The sequence below is a fragment of the Pagrus major genome, chromosome 19 (assembly GCF_040436345.1).
Source record: "Pagrus major chromosome 19, Pma_NU_1.0".
NCBI classification, from domain to species: domain Eukaryota; kingdom Metazoa; phylum Chordata; class Actinopteri; order Spariformes; family Sparidae; genus Pagrus; species Pagrus major.
Window position 1 is genome coordinate 23,377,828 of NC_133233.1, and position 16,189 is coordinate 23,394,016.

A 16,189-nucleotide genomic window follows, 5' to 3' on the forward strand; every position below is an offset into this window, starting at 1 on the left:
CACGTCGCTTTGGGAGTCGCTGCTTCTGTAATTGACATCTTGGTCATTTTGGTATGAGGACGTGTTGGCTGTGTTCTCTCATGGTGTGCTTGGAGGAGCTAAGCAGAGGAGAGGCTGCAATAACATGACACTTGTCAGAGCTTACCAGTACTCCCAACCTTTTAGTGTTCATTTTCTGCCGGATAAGTCCCCTCAACTCAATGAAAGACATAATAAGAGCAATTAAGTCACTTTAGTTGCCAACTTTTCCTGGGAGAAATGTAAAATCTCTGGTAATCAATCTGAAAAATGGTGGTCCCAGATTGCAGTTAGAGATTTGTCAACAGACGACTTAATTAAAGGTTTCACTGCAGCCAGACTGACTGATTGAGACGATCTGTGTGACATAACGGTTTCTCTATTCTGGTAAAGCAGCATTTGTTAAACCCAACACATGCAACTTTTTCAAAGACTTTTTTCACTGTGGATTAATCTGAAAACACCATGGTTTAGACAATGTAAGATTTGCCAGACATGGCTGGGAGCAGATTGACAGCCAGACAAAGAGCTTCCTGTTGCGTGTAACTTTCTTTGTGACCACCCTTTTTCGAATGCCAATCCGTCATTAACTTTTGCATTCATTGCGCCAACTTTGTGAAGTAAAGTAGTTATTTGATTGGCGTCTTCATCAGCATACAAATTACTTTGTGCATAATTCAGCTGTCTGACAACAGAATTGGAAAAAAAAAGTCTACAGCATGAGTTTGGCTACTGAAAACACAGCATTGGGGATGATGGCTGGAGAGGTGCAGAAATATTTAACCAGCTGAGACTCAAGTCTCTCCAGATGTTGGCTCGAGGGGACAGATTTGTTCGTGGACAACAAGACAAAGAGGCTCAGTGGTTGAGTCTCCTTCAAATGAGGCGCCTGATGGATTGTTAAAGAACATCTGAAACCTCCTGACCAAACTCATACACAGCATCTCTTGTGGGGGAGCTCTGTAACTTTCTGAAACTGACAAGCTCGGCCACTGTGCACAGTTCGATTACCCAGACCTCATTCAGAGGCGTTCCACTCAACTGACGTCCTCTGTGAAACAAGAAGAGGCCACAGCAACAGAACAGACAGTTGTTGAGTTAAGAGAAACTTTAATTTGTTGTAGAAATGTGTTGTCGACAGTGTTATAACCACTTGGGCCTTCTTGTAAATTCAGCTAATATTATAAAGATATTTCTTTGTGTAAAATGCATCATGTCTGTTTGTCCCACTGATATATGTATTCATTTGCTAATAGAGCGGGGAAGTGAGTAAGCAGTCACTCAAGATGCATGTCACAATGCATTTTAATGTCAGATGTGACCTGACGGACGTAGACCTGTATCCAAAGTCTGAGTGGGATGTGGTCAGATGACACATTGTTCAAACCTATTTAATTCAAGTATACCCTGATCATTAGCACTTCTCCTGTTTGTGTGGACATGGTCGAAGTGGCAGGGTAGAGTGATTGAGAGAACACAAAAGAAGAGGCGATGTGAGGACGCAGGAATATTTATCAGAAAGAGACAGATGTAGTCATGAGTGGGTAAAAGTGTAAGAAGCAATGGAGCGTGTTAAGTGCTAATGATCACACTGGGAGGTGAGAAATAAACAGTGAGCTCAAGCACTGAGGAGAGAGGTTACATGAGGTGAGAGAAAGAAAAAACAGGCTGCTTAGTCTCCTGTTGCATGTTGGGAGAATGTGCAGTGGCCACGGATCTTTTGGTCAACAAAGTGGTCAAACAAAAGGAAAAAAAATACATCAAAGCGTGTCAAAGGCAGATTTGCACCAGTTTTTCATGTTAATGATGAAGTGTAATGAGGCTGACATAAGAGGTTGAAAGTGAGACTTTTTTTTTATCCGTCATCAGATATAATTTGCATTAATTAACTGAGCAGTTCATGTCTGGAATGCTTTTACGTCATGTGCTATAAATTCAATCATTGTCTAGCATTAACTGGCCTGATAATTAATGCACAGACACATACTGGAATGTTATTTTGTGCGTTTGTTTGGAGGCTGAGGGGAAACGGCTGCTGTAGGCTAACTGAGGACAAATTGTTTTGTTGTTTTTTTCCTCAGCTGTTAAAGCTGCATTTCGCAAACTTCTCCCCACAGTAAGAGTTAAAGGAACTGATGTTGGAATTACAAGAAAAAGGCAAAAAATGTCATTTTTGGGGTTTTGTTTTGCCTTTGTCTGACACAGACAAGTGTGATTGGGAAAGTTAGTATCCCAGTCTCTGTTTCAGACGTTTTGCAATACCACAGAGATGGATATACTGACTATATATTAATTTAAAAACAGTGTGAACTTAATGGTTGTCCTGAGGGCCAGCCCTCCCAAAACTGACTACTGTCTATCATACCTATCTGGTAGAGCTCAAACAGTTTTATGGATGGTTTCAAATCAAGTCTCTAAAGTGATGATAAAAGGTGTCACACAAAGATCAATAGTAGACACACGGTTTATGTTTTTTTTCCAACTCAATACTGCAATATCCACTTTTATGCTGATGATACCATCTTGTTTGCAATCATTCATACTGCAAATCACTCTTTTTCCAGGTTACCGTCTGCTTTTGACAACCTATGAAATAATGGTGTTCCCACAGCACAGCATTATAAATACTTGCCAAGTGTCAAACAAAACTTACGTTCCCTCAAACAAAAAACTCAAATGTGAGTCTTGGAACAGACAATGCCAAAAAGGTGGCCCTTAAGGATCAATACGCCCTCTGTTTATTACTGTTTAAATATTTTCCAGCTGAGAGCTGCAATGTCCATTTTAATGCTGATGACGCCATACTGTCTCCAGATATTTATTAAATTTTGTTCTAAAGTTCAAACAGCACAAACCCCACATTTAACAAGCATCTGATCCCACTCTGTTCTCAAGATGTGATTAGTATGGTAAAGCATTATAACAAAGTCTTGCCACTCAACAGCCATCTTGGCAGTGCCCCTAGGCAGTTATTTTGGACTAACGAGACCAGTCCACATCTAAATTAATGGGTCAAGAGCAATAAGTTCACTTTCAGTGGTCATCTGCATGTATAGAATCAACTGGTCAAATCGGTTTTTTGTGGGGGTTTTTTTTAAAGAAAAAAGTTAGACGTTTGTTTTTTGCCCAAAAGTAAGGTTTAAAAACCTTTATGGACCTTTTATATCCAAAATGCTTCAAGTGGTTTGTCTCCTCTCATAACGTGCGACTATAAATACTTGAAAACTTGATAGTCAGTGTCCTGAAAACTTCAAGCTAAACTAGAAACTCTAATTGGATTCGCAGAACAGAAGTTGGTCTCCTTTAAAAACAGAAAACATACTGTGCGGTAGTATCTCCAGTGATTTATGGAGATATCCTGTACATGCTTGTGCTGCTGCCACTACCTGTTCACCCTAGGATGCCATTTATAAAAGCCATGTCATTCATGACTCAAGACAGCTGACGCACTCTTGAATTAATGTAATTGGTTCCGTTTTGCAATGGAGATCTTCCTGAATAATCAAAGCTTAATTAACCGATTTCCCATGTTTGTTTATCTCTGTTCTCATCTTCGTCATCTCTCACTCGTCACTTCTCTTTCTCTCCCTCTCACAGACACCCGGGTTTGATGTGTATTCATTTGTTTTAGAAAAATAATTATCTTACCATAAATAGCCCAATTTATCACTTACTTTGGCAGATTTAAAGCATCCATAATCCCACTTCCCTATCAAGAGCTAATGCGCTCAGGGAGGAAGCAGGAATCAATGCTCTACCCTGACGACATAAACCACTAATTTTAATTGCGGTTCTCACTGAGTGAGTGAAGGGTGGCTTTGTGATGGATTTCTCATCAACAGCTATCGGAGAAGTGAGTGATCAGTGTTCGACCTGGTGTTGTCTTCGGTGGTGTTCTCACCTCTATATATTGACCAGGAGTGCTGAGCTGAGTGAGGGTCATTTGTCAGAAGGAGGTCTCTATCCTTGTGTCCTGTGGGCTAATGGTTTAACTAGAGAGATCTTTACTTGGCAACCTCAGGTGAAAACCCCACTGAGACCTTGAAGTTGACAGGTGTTTTCTGACTCTCCTTTCCATTGCTGAATAATAGGTCCCCATTTCTGCAACTGTATGTACCGTTGTAGTACATGGTTGGGAACTTGTTTTTGAATACTTTACAGAAGACTTTTTCCTCAATAAACTCTTGTGATGGATGCAAACAAAATTACAGGTTACTTCCAACAGATTTTCATTCCCAACTCGTTTGCATGTGAAGGGTCAAGTGAGCAATAATACGTAATAGTCAACATTGGGTTAGATTTTCAAAATAAAGATTGCTGCCAAACAGTTCACATATGACAAGACTATTGGACTCTAAACAACATTGTCAAATGTTCATGGTCTGGGTTGGGCTCCAAATACTATCTCGTTAGGTTGGTTTGGGCTCCAAACTTATTCGTGAGGTTGGTTTGGACTCCAAAAACACCTCGTTAGGTTGGTTTGGGCTCCAAAAACTACCTCGTTAGGTTGGTTTGGGCTCCAAAAAACAGTTGTTAGTTAGTAGTTGGGTTAAGGAAAGATCATACCTTGGGTTAAAACAACTAAGTCTCTGTCACGTAAGTGATGCAACTCCTGTCTTGACATACCTTACGTCATTTACGTATGTTATGGCTATGTACCTCGGTAACAACCCCAGCTGCCCCATGTAACATGAACTTTTCTTGCTCTTTATACTACTGCACTAGAGGGGTAAATACAGCTACAAGATTGAAAGCGTAGGGCCACTGACTAGGCTGTTGTATTACGTGTTGGGAGTGAGAATGGGTCTACCCCAAACAACCTTAAATTAAAATGTGAATGAAAGGCTGCCAATCTATGATCTAGAGTAGTAGACCTTCATTTCTAATGGACCATGAAAAGATTTCTTGGCATCGAACAACAGGCTTTGAGATGAACTTGAACGTCGCCTCGAAAGTGAATGAGAGCAGACGGCGACAGTGACCCATCCCATTGGATCACATCCCATGTTAATAAAACCGACATAAATTCAATCCATTCAGCTTGTACTCTCTCTCTCTCCAACAGATGTCATTTTAATTATGTTCTTCTGCCTATTAAAGTCTATATAACACTCAGCCCAGTCGCCAGGATAAAATATTAACAGTCAACGTTGCTGGAAACCCCTGGTTCACATTTGTATGTGTTCCTGTTCTGGTGGCAGAGGGGATGGTGGTGGAGTTACAGGCGAGAAGGCTGCCAAGAACAAAAAAAACTGATATTTTTGACGATACCTCTGGACATCTCCAACCGTGTTTGTGGCAACCAAAAGAGTCATTTTAAAACAGTTCTGCAAGATGAAGTGCTGCACCAAGACCAAGAATATATTATAATATGAAAACATCCTTTTTAAGATTAAAAGAGCTGCACAGCGAATACTCTAAATGGGCAGCAGCAGACTAACAATCCAAATTTCTTAAATTAAAAGGAAACGACATCACATCTCCTACAGATCCTCCAATCTTAAAACGGAGTTGTTATTATGGGAAAGTGAGGGATGCACATTTTAATTCTTCTTCTCTGGGTGTTTGTAATCAGTTTGTGCAGTCCAATTAAAGTTTGTCCTAAAGATAATGATTTAATCAGGTTTCAAGTGATTTTTTTGTCACTGAAATTGAAATCTGTGCGAGAAACCACTGATTAAGACCAAAAAAAGAAACAAAACTCACAGTTCAAGTTGTTAAAAATCCTCCTGCCCGCAGTCAAAACTCTGCTACTGCCTAAACCTTGAGTTTAAATACCTTTTGGAATGTACCACTAGCAACAGGTACGGGGAGGACTCAGCCAAAAACAGGTGCATGAAAACAGTAATTTCAGTAACAGCTGATTTAATTCATCTTTCTACAGATAACATCTCTTTTAGAACTTGAGTATTTAATCAACCAACATCTCTGATTATGGCAGAAGATGAAAGAAAGAGAAAAAAAAGCTCAAATAGCTGTTTTAACTCCCCTTTCCTATCCAACCACTTGATGGAGTTCAGTCAGTTCAACAAGCAGCACCTGGCTGATTACACTGCAGCTCACCTGGCCTCAATTAACCAGCGGACCTCGAAGGAATGACCCAGTTTAAAATATGGAAAAGGATTCAAAAGGTCTCATTAAAATGAAATGATTCACTTAGCAAAAGTTTAAACTGTTGAAAGCCTCGGTGAAAACCAAACTGTCTTGACAGTGCTGACATGTGGGGGGAACTGAAAGCTGAAAAATAAAACTATGAATGTCTTGACAACAGGGACATGGATTTTAGACAGTTATGGGACAGGAGTCGATGGCACAAATACATCTTTTTATTATGCTGTTGGGAGGTAGTGTATTTTACCCAGTGGTAGAGAGCAACAATGTGTAAATCAATAATGCAGGATCCCGTCTATAAAACTTCTTCTCTGGGCCCTTTTGGCATCTTCTTCCCTACAAACTGCTTCACTCACTCGACCTGACGTGGACATTCATCCTGAAAATGCGGCGATTATAAAACCAATTTTAACCTCCCTCTCTGTATCAGTCCACTAATGAGGATGCATGCAGCGATTTAGTGGAGATACACAGTCACTTTTCCGATACGACTCCCGCTAGGATTGGACTCGGTCCAGTTACAAATGACTTAACGACGTGATGAGAGGACGTTTCTGTGCAGTCCAATAGCAACAGAGTCATAGCAGGGACACGCTGAGGACATGTCAAACAATAAATTGTTAATAATGGTGGTGTTTTCCTAGTTTTTAGGCTTTGCTAAGTGTTTTCTGGCAACAAAGGGACACTGGAAAATGAGCTCATTTATCTTTTCCGACTCATCTTCTGTGTTTGGATCAATGTTTATCTGCATTTGTTGTAATCACGGTGATAAAAATTAATAGTCCATGGAGAGCTGCATCTCATTTACAATGTTCACGATGAACATCAACATCAAGTTGGGGCTTCTTTATCATCCTGATGTCTCAAGGGTGTCCTGTAAGTGCCACTGACTGAAGAAATTAACAAACTTTAGCACTGTGCTATCATAAAAAAGTTTGTACTTTTTCTCTCTCTTTTATGTAGATTCTGGAGAGGTGTTGATGACATTTAACAAACTGATCTCACATTGAGATAATTATTAGGCAGAAGAAGAAAAATGGGTGGAAATCATGGAATTTATAATCTGATTTGGGTCCCTACCGACCAGCTTTAATAAAGAATTTTCACCATTCGCAGGTGTGAGCTGCAGCCGAGTGCAGGTAAGGGTAAAACGGGGACATCATGCGTTAAATATCATAGCCTAGTCTAAAAAGTATCCAGCTGCGAAGCTTCCCCTCAGTACAATAAAAAACTTTCATCGCCATGGTGATAATTATCCGCCTCCGAAACCTATCACATGTTACTTCATTATCTGGATCTCTCAGGCGGAAAAGGGGTCCAAGGATGGGTGAGAAATCATTTTCTACAAAAATTAAACTTGGCCTCGTGTCAAAAACACAAAAACTTCAGGCACATATGGAAAACAATTTTGAGCGTAATGAACCACAAATATTCACACAGCTGGCAGAAATGAGAGTCCAGGAGTTTATGTTGTGAGACCAAATCTGATAAGCTTACTTTTTTTCTTGGAACATGTAGTAAAGGAGTCTAAAACGTGTCACTTAAAAAACAAAACATTATGTGAGCAGATGGAGATGTGTAGAATTTATTTCCTGAAACCTCTCGGTGTAATTCGATTAAGATGTGAACTTCCGTCACGACACAGTAACAATTTCGAAGACAATATTACATAAAGGTTGTTGCTGTTGGTTTGGATGTCTGGAGCTGATAATCAGTCCACATTTAATCTGTTTGATGACACAATCTGTGTCTCTGCAAGTGATAAGACCGCGGCTGCTTCACTCCTTAGTGTTTATAATTACAGCCTAGACAGACAGACCCCAACACACACACAGTCACACACTCACACATGCACAAAGCAGCCCTATTCTGAGAGATTATACTTGTGGCGAAAAAGGCAGAGAGTTTGCATGGAAAAAGTTGTCTCAGAAGTATTATTAAAGGGCCATTTCACTCGAATAACTAGCCATATGCTGTTTGACGATGTACCGTCACTTCTTGAAGCGCCCCTCCTAGTGTGGTAGTATTAATAGTGACAAAAGTAAAAGGTGCCAACCTGCTCACCTGAAGCAATTTGGGGTTCAGTATCTTGCTCAAGGATACCTCAACTTGCAGCCAGGGGACCCAGGGGAATCGAACCAGCGACCTTCCAAGTACTGGACGACTAGCTGTACATCCTGAGCTACAGCCACCCTGAGTCAGGTGGTTGGATGGGTCATATACAGTTTTAAAAGCCTACCGTTGATCTTTTTAAATATAGATTTTTAATGCTGCTACAGGTGCTTTGTGAAAAAAGGTCAACATGACCTCAACCTATTCATCACCCATCGTCCCTTCAGTACAGTGGAGGTGCAGATGCAAAGAGAAACGTTTGGTTGTGCAGCAACAGACTCACTTGAGCAGTCACAGACAATGTTTGAGATATAATATAAAATAGTAGTTGATGATAACTTTTTTCCAGAAGAAATCCCATCTTACTGTGGTGTTTTGCTACACCAACAATCAAGTTGTTATCACGATTGGAAAACTTGTTTTATTTGTGAAATAACTTGTTTACATCAGACGTGTTGTGTATTTCGCTCTTGTTTATATGGAGGTATGGATATTGCCAGTTATTGATAAAATGCCGGATTGATATTTATTTGTCATTTTAAGTTCGATATTTTAAAAAAGTTAAAAAGAAATTTACATTAGAGAATTAATTACCTAGAAGAGTTTCATTTCTAAAGCCTTGAGTTTGGCATTAAAGCCACCGCCATCTTGGATTTTTGGAGCCAGAAGTGACCATATTTGGACAGGAGGGTGGAGCTGGGGAGGATATCCCAATTGGATCTTACTGAGAACTCCAGAACACACCTCAGTAGCAACTTATCAAGGGGGTACGGCCTAAAGCATATCCTGTTTTACCGTCTATTTTACTCTAAATTTTGTGTCTTAAAAGTGTCTTAAACCTGCATTCTTTGGCTTCACTTTTCAGACCCTTAAAACTCCGTCCATATTTGATACAGTCAATTAATTAAATCCAAATTTAAAGGATATAATAAAATATTCTTAATCTTCAAAAGACCAACTCTTATCATACAACCATCTCGAGCTGTCCCATGAAATTAATGGCATAAAATCGGCATAAAAAATGACTTCCCTCGAGCGCTGGATCAGTCGGCTGTTGGTCTCCAAAAGTTATCCTTTTAAATCACTTCTTAAAACCCACTTTTATAGACTTTTTTCTTCCGTCCCTTCATTGCTTTTATTTGTTTATTGTTAATCTATTTATCATCCTTTATTCTTTTTACTGCTCTTAATCTTTTTATCTGCTCTTAATTCCTCTGACGTGATGCCGTCCTCTAATGGTCCTTTATTGATCCTATTATTTTATTTATCTCTAGTTTTGCTTTACTTCTCCTCTCTTTCTTTTTCTGTGATCTTGCCTGTTTTATGGCTTTTATTCCTTTTAGTTGTATTGACTCATATTGTCTGTTTTCTGTTCTGCGTCCTTGTTTTAACTCACCTTAGACGAGGCGTCCTTGTGAGTGGCTTGACTGTTGAGTGTTTATTCTGTAATAATGTCTCCCTGAGTTTTCCTGCTTTTGCTTGTTTGTCAAAGCACTTTCTAAACTCTGTTTTTAACTGTAAGCAACTGATGTTTGATGTTTTGCCAGAAATATCCTGTAATCATATGTCTGGACTCTACTGAAGATACGGATGAACAGACCACAGTTGGATGATGCGGCTGGAGTGGTTTGAAATAATTGCCAACAAACTTTGCTCGCATACTTTTAAATCCTACAGGACCTGAATACACAGAAGATAAATACTTCACCCAAACTCAAAGATTAAAAGTTTACTCTGGGAGGCTGCCCAGATGTGCAGCACGTATTATTGACTTTTTGCCTCTGCGTGTGTGTGCTACTGTGTGTTGGCAGCCCTCAGCTCATTACTCATTCATAGCTGTCAGTTGTTATATTCTACTCTAACGCGCCGATCGCTGTTTGTTTGCTGTTTTCTCACCGAGACGAAGGCTGTAATTTAGAGCGTTAATCTGCTTCCGTCCCTGTAAATAATGCCGCTGTTAATAATTCATGGATTAATCAACACATGTGAATATGGCTAAGAGGGAAGAGAGTGAGAGGAAAACGAACACTCAGCTCCGCACGCACACGCTGACACACAAGTAAATAGAAGAAGCTTGAGACACTCAGATCTGTTTGTGACATGAATTCATTTATGTTACATAAGCAAAGGAAAATACAATTAAGAGACAACACAAAAACCACGAGAAACTGCAGCTTCAGACACATCAAGACAACTCAGAACAGTGAAATCTCCCTCATAACATGGTGAAATGTCCCTTTAATGGCTTTCATTACAAGTCCCAGCTTTGACGACAGAGGGCCCATACGCAGCACAGTGTAAATAAAGGCATAATAGAAACCTCCTCAGTTCCAAATTGCATAAAATTGTTCAACAAATCTTCAATACTCTGTATCAAATCCTCAAATATCAGCCATGGAAACGGGGTCAGGAAAAAAAACTCTTACCCCTCTTCTTCAACTGAATTATCGTCGAAAAAAGAATAATCCTGCTAACAGTAGCGACGCACCAAATACCTCATTGCCCCGTTTACAAAAAAAACAAACAAACACCAAACAGTTTATGAAATACCTGCCAAAGAACGCTGTGCTTTTCCGAAAATGTTCCTGAATAATTTCTCAGATTGAGAAAGAACATTTTTTTTCAGTTACGTAACAAAGATACCTCGACCTGTTTAATCTGTAAAGACGTTTGTAATCTTAACACGAAGCCCTGTGTTCAGCCCTCACCTCCTGCTTTATAAACAGTCCCTCTTCTAAGCAGGATGAGTCTGCCGTTTTGTGTGTTTTCCCTGTTTGCCGACTTCACAGAGCGATGATAACCTGTTGTGGGATTAAAACGTCCCAGCTTGTATTTAAGACTCCCACTGAGCTCACTTTGTGCTCGCTCTTTTCTAATATTAAGAGGATTTGTTTCTTAATTGGAGACCTGCGCCCTGCTCCTTCTCTTCTCTGTAAACATTCAGCTCCTCTCCTTGTCTCTACTCCCTGTAGTGAGCCACCAGGATCAGTTTGGGTTTAGGGGTAACAGCTGGGGCGTTGGAGGCAGCGGGAGCAGCAGCAGACTCTTGTTTCGATGGAGATGGAGATGGAGATGGAGATGATTCCCCGTGACTGGCTTTCTGCGTCGAGTCGTGGACGGAGTTGGGTGTGGGGAGGGCTGTGGAGGGCGCCGGAGCCGGCACGCGGTGTTCCTTCTGCTGACGGACGGTGCGGAGCGTCTTGGTCGGCCGTGAAAATGTCTTTAATGTGGAGCCTCGCTCGGGGACGGAGCAGCTCAGGAACGCCCTGAAACACCTGTAGAACTACACACAAACATACACACACGCATTATTAAAGAGTAGTAATCATATAATTTTATCATCCTGATTGTTTGAACTTAAATTTTACTATCCTATTTTATTTTGTAAATACACCATCTATTTCCTGTTTGTCCTGGAAGAGGGATCCCTCCTCTGTTCCTCTTCCTGATGTTTCTTCCATTTTTTCCATGTTAAGGTGTGTTTTGAGGGGGATTTTCCTTATCTAGAGTGGGTCAACTTTGGAGCCCTTGGAGGCAGATTTTGTCAGGATCACGATGAATAAGCTTGACTTGACAAGAGGGACTAAAAGTCAGTGAGGGCAAGGCGTTATTTATATAACACATTTCAGACACAGAGGCAAGATCTGCAGAACACATCAATTAAAAAGATTTTAAAAATGAGATAAAATACAGATTAAATAGTACAGAAATACAGTTAGAGTGCAGTAATGATTTGTAGGCAGTCACTTGTTAGAGCAGCAGAGAAACCAATCAATCAAAGTTTTGATTCTTAACTTAACCAAGTAGTTTTGGAGCCTAAATTTAACCAAGTAGTTTTGGGGCCTAAATCTCAGCTGAGTGACAGTTGTTAGTAGTAAAACACTTTGTAGTATCAGCAATCAAGTAGCGTCACATAAAACAGTACAAATGTGGTACACTTAATGGGTGTACTCCTCTAGAAATAGTCAGAGCAGTAGAAGGGTAAAGATCGCAGCAATGAAAGTGTTAGTAGTCGACAGAAGTCTTGGTAGAAGTAAAATGATTAACATTAAATGTGAGACAGATCATTTCTCTGCAGCTCAGTCGTTCTTCTTGTCTCCTCCGTGTTGAGGGGTCCAGCAGGCAGCGTGCCCCCCTGGATAAACGTAGTGTACTTAGTATACTCTCTGGTTCCACACGTATACTTTAAGTCTACTACATTTCCCCAGGGCGCCGCAGATCAAACATGCATTGCATGAGACAGTTAATGGTGCTTTTTAACTGAGATACTTAAGCAGCAGGCTGACAATTCATCATATACATATAAGCCAATTAATTTTCTGTTACCCCGAGGAAATGATGCAGCTTTCAAATTTAGCACAAGGTTTTTAAATCTTCTGGTTTCTCAAATCCCAAAGTATTAATCTAACTGGAGAGCTGAGCTTTGGGGGAGAAAAAAAGGGCTGTTGGTTTAAAAGCGAAACCTCCGGGGAAACAAAAAGAGAGAGATGTGTGAAGTGGGAAGTGGGAAGTGTGAAGGAGAAAGGGATGAAAACAGCAGGAGAGCAGGACAGGAGGAAAAGCTGACGTCATGAGGGATTACAGCGAATATCAGGCGCAGATTGAGATCTTAAGACTGAGGAGTCACCGAATCCTCACCTGCCAATCCAAGTCTGTATCTTTAAGGCAACATGACATGATAGCACCTCTGAATACACTTCACTGCTTCCTCTTTTACTGTAGTCGAAGCTTTCTTGTCATCCTGCCACTCAGTGTCACATTTTATAACATGAAGTTGAACATAAGAGAAGGAGGATTATTAAAGGCAAATACAAATGAAGAAATACATACAGAACGTACAAGTCCATTCATTTCAAGTGAATTTAGGTGGACAGGGGAAAGAAATGATCTTCATAAGAATCAGGGCTGTTCATATGTTGATCGGCAGGCAGATAAACCAATCGCCTCAAGTTCAATCATCAATTAAACAGTAAGCAGGACGCTGACACTTTCTTACTTCCTCTGTCTTTTCTCCGTTATTTCTGTCCCTCCTCCTTTTCTTTCTTTCTTTCATTTTTCTTTTCTGCTTCTCCATCTTTTGCCCTTCCTTTGTTTGTCTTTACTTCTCTCCTCCTTTCTTCTTTCCTTGTCTTTCTTTGTTTCTTTCTTTCCTCCCTTCTGTCTTCCTTTACTTCCTCTTTTTCCTTCTTTCATCCTTGCCTCCATTTTCCATTTCTTTCTTATTTCCTTCCTTCCTTCTCTCCCTCTTTTGTCATTTTCTTTCTTTCTTTCTTTCTTTCTTTCTTTCTTTCTTTCTTTCTTTCCTATGTTGTTGTTTCTTTTGCCTTCCTTCCCTCCTTCCCATTTCCTTCTTAATTCCTTCCTTCCTTCACATTATTCTTTCTTTCTTTCTTTCTTTCTTTCTTTCTTTCTTTCTCTTTCTTTCTTTCTTTCTTTCTTCCTTCCTTGACATTTCCTTCTACCTTTCCTGCTTACCTTTCTTTCTTTCTTTCTTTTTCTTTTTTCTTTCTTTCCATAACATAAGAAAAGAAACAGTGTGAAACAGATGAAAAGATGTGAGAGAGACTCATAATAACTGTGTAGATAATAACTACAGACGTCAGCGGCGGTAGCATCTCCTCCACAGACGTCTGTCCGGGTGTTTCTCGGCGGCTTGAATCTGCGCAGCGCTTTAAGTCTTCAACTCGCCTCAACACACTGCTGCCATAGTTATGGGCTGGGAGGAACTGAAGACTGAAAGCGCCACACAGTGAGACCTCTTGCACGCTCAAAGCTCAGTTAATCAGCACACACACACACATGAACACATGAACACAGTCAAAAACTGCCTCACGAGTCATCAGAGTTAAATGTCTCCGGAGCTCAGCAGAGACATAGAGACAGTCCAACAGGTGGAGGCAGATAAAAAAGAGACGGACGCAGATAAAAGAGTGTGAAGGAAGAAGGAAAAGGTCAGCGCCGCACTGATACCGACATCACATGCTAATCAAAAATCAAAGCTAACGTTACCTTTCTTCCTTCACCTCTCTCTTTCATCTTTCACCTCTCCGCCCGTCTTTCATCTTCACGTCATTCTCACTTTTACCGTCCTCATTCCTCCTTTCATAATCATCATCCCTCTCTTCTGCCTCTTTTCATTCTCTGCTTCCTGCTGATGTCTTTCTGACTCGTTGCGTCTTCATCTTCTCACTGCTTTTTTCCTTACCTTTTTCTTTTTCTTTACTTTCCTCCTTCCTTTTCTTTTATTCCTCCCTCGGCTCCTTCATTCCTCTCTTTTGGTTTTCCTCGTTTTTTTTCCTTTTCCATCCTTCTTTTTTACTTCCTCCTCCCTTCTTTCCTCCTTCATTTCTCTTTCTTCCTTCATTTTCCATCTTTTGTCCTTCCTTCCTTCCCTCCTTTTCCATTTTATATTCCTGTCTTTGTATATCCCCTTCCTTCCTTTCTTGCTCTTGTTAAATCCTCTTTTTTCATTTCTCCCTTAGTTCCTTTTTCCTAATTTCTTCCCCTTTTCAATCCTTCTTTCTGTCCTCTTTTCTTCCTTCCTTTTTCGTTCTCTGTTCCATTCTTCTATTCTTTCTTTGCTCCGTCCTTTCTTTCTTTCTTTCTTTCTTTCTTTCTTTCTTTCTTTCTTTCTTTCTTCCTCCCTTTTCTTTCTGACTTACTTTAGTCCTTTGTTTTCTTGACTGTATTCCCATTTCATATTTTTCATGTAATAAAATCCTCAATCATACTCAGCATAGAAACAAAGGAGTCTCCTCCTGGCAGGAAACAAACGAGCAGAAATAACCATCTTGTGTTTACATGTACACAAGCTCCAACCTTGAACCAAAGAACCAGATATTTCAGCTGTTCATCTTTTGTTCTTGTCAATCAACCAGGCTTTTGACGGGAACAGTCAGATCAGATCAACTCACAAACTGTGCAGGAAATAAAACTGTGTTTTTTCTTTTTCGAGGGATAAAAGAAAAGCTCGTCAAACTGTCTGACGCGGTCTGGAGTCACGCATGAACTGTCCTCTCTGCGATGCTTATATTCATCTGCAGTTATTAGACTAATCTACTAATGACTGCGGTAACGATTTATTGATGCTGAAATGCAGCTCAAAGCACCTTGAAGTTTGCTATCCTGTCAATTAGGACATCAACCAGATTACGTCCTCTTTCTTTTCCATCAGTTTTTTTTTTCCTTCGCCGTGTCCTTGAATGTCAGCGATGTGTATCACAACCTCACAGGAAGCTGGTAGGTGTTTTGTGTCGACGCTGTTAAGGCTTTGACACCACGGTAATAATGTCAGACATCTTGTCTTTTATCTGTGTGTGTGTGTGTGTTTCTGTGTGTATTTATAGTTGGTCTCTGTGAGTGTGTGTGTTCTGTCTGAAGGTGTAAATGAGGACCCAGCTTCCACCTACATTAACCTCCCCTGGGTGTGAATCACAGAGCTGGCCTGGGTGTCTGACTCACCGCCAAAATCAAGGAGGGCAGATCATCAGGGATAGCTGACTCCAATCAACACCGGCTCAGTTTGGGATTTCAATTTACACAAAAAGCAGCAGTTCCGATCACGTACTCAAGTAAAAGTACAAATGTCAGACTCTGAAAATACTCCAATACCAGTAAAAGATTACTGCCAATTAAATTAAACCAATGTTTAAGTGTTTTATCGCATACGTGTTGCTTTATGTCTCACCTATACGCCGCTATCAGGCCCAACAATGGCAAAAATTATGATTTTAATGGTATTTTACAGTTTGTAATTTCCTCAAAAAAGCGATAAAATGGTCGATGACTCATTCTGTACAAGAACATGTACTTATTTTCGTCCAGTACGCTCTCAATTTTTATGCTGCTGCAATGAATATATAAAACGAAGGACAAGGTCAGAGCAGTGGAGCTGAACATGGATAAAAACACAATTTTATTTGGTTCCACTTCCTTTAACAGGGTCCTG

At 40.3% G+C, this 16,189-nt stretch overlaps 1 protein-coding gene across 1 annotated transcript in view; it reads right to left on the reverse strand.

Moving 5' to 3' along the window:
- Positions 1-10,400: 10,400 nt before the first annotated feature.
- Positions 10,401-16,189, reverse strand: part of tmtopsb (teleost multiple tissue opsin b) — a 33,273-nt gene continuing 27,484 nt past the window's right edge. The window contains exon 4 of the mRNA XM_073488551.1: positions 10,401-11,524. Coding sequence (XP_073344652.1) covers positions 11,201-11,524 — 324 coding nt within the window. The 3' untranslated portion in view covers positions 10,401-11,200. The remainder of the gene's footprint in view (positions 11,525-16,189) is intronic.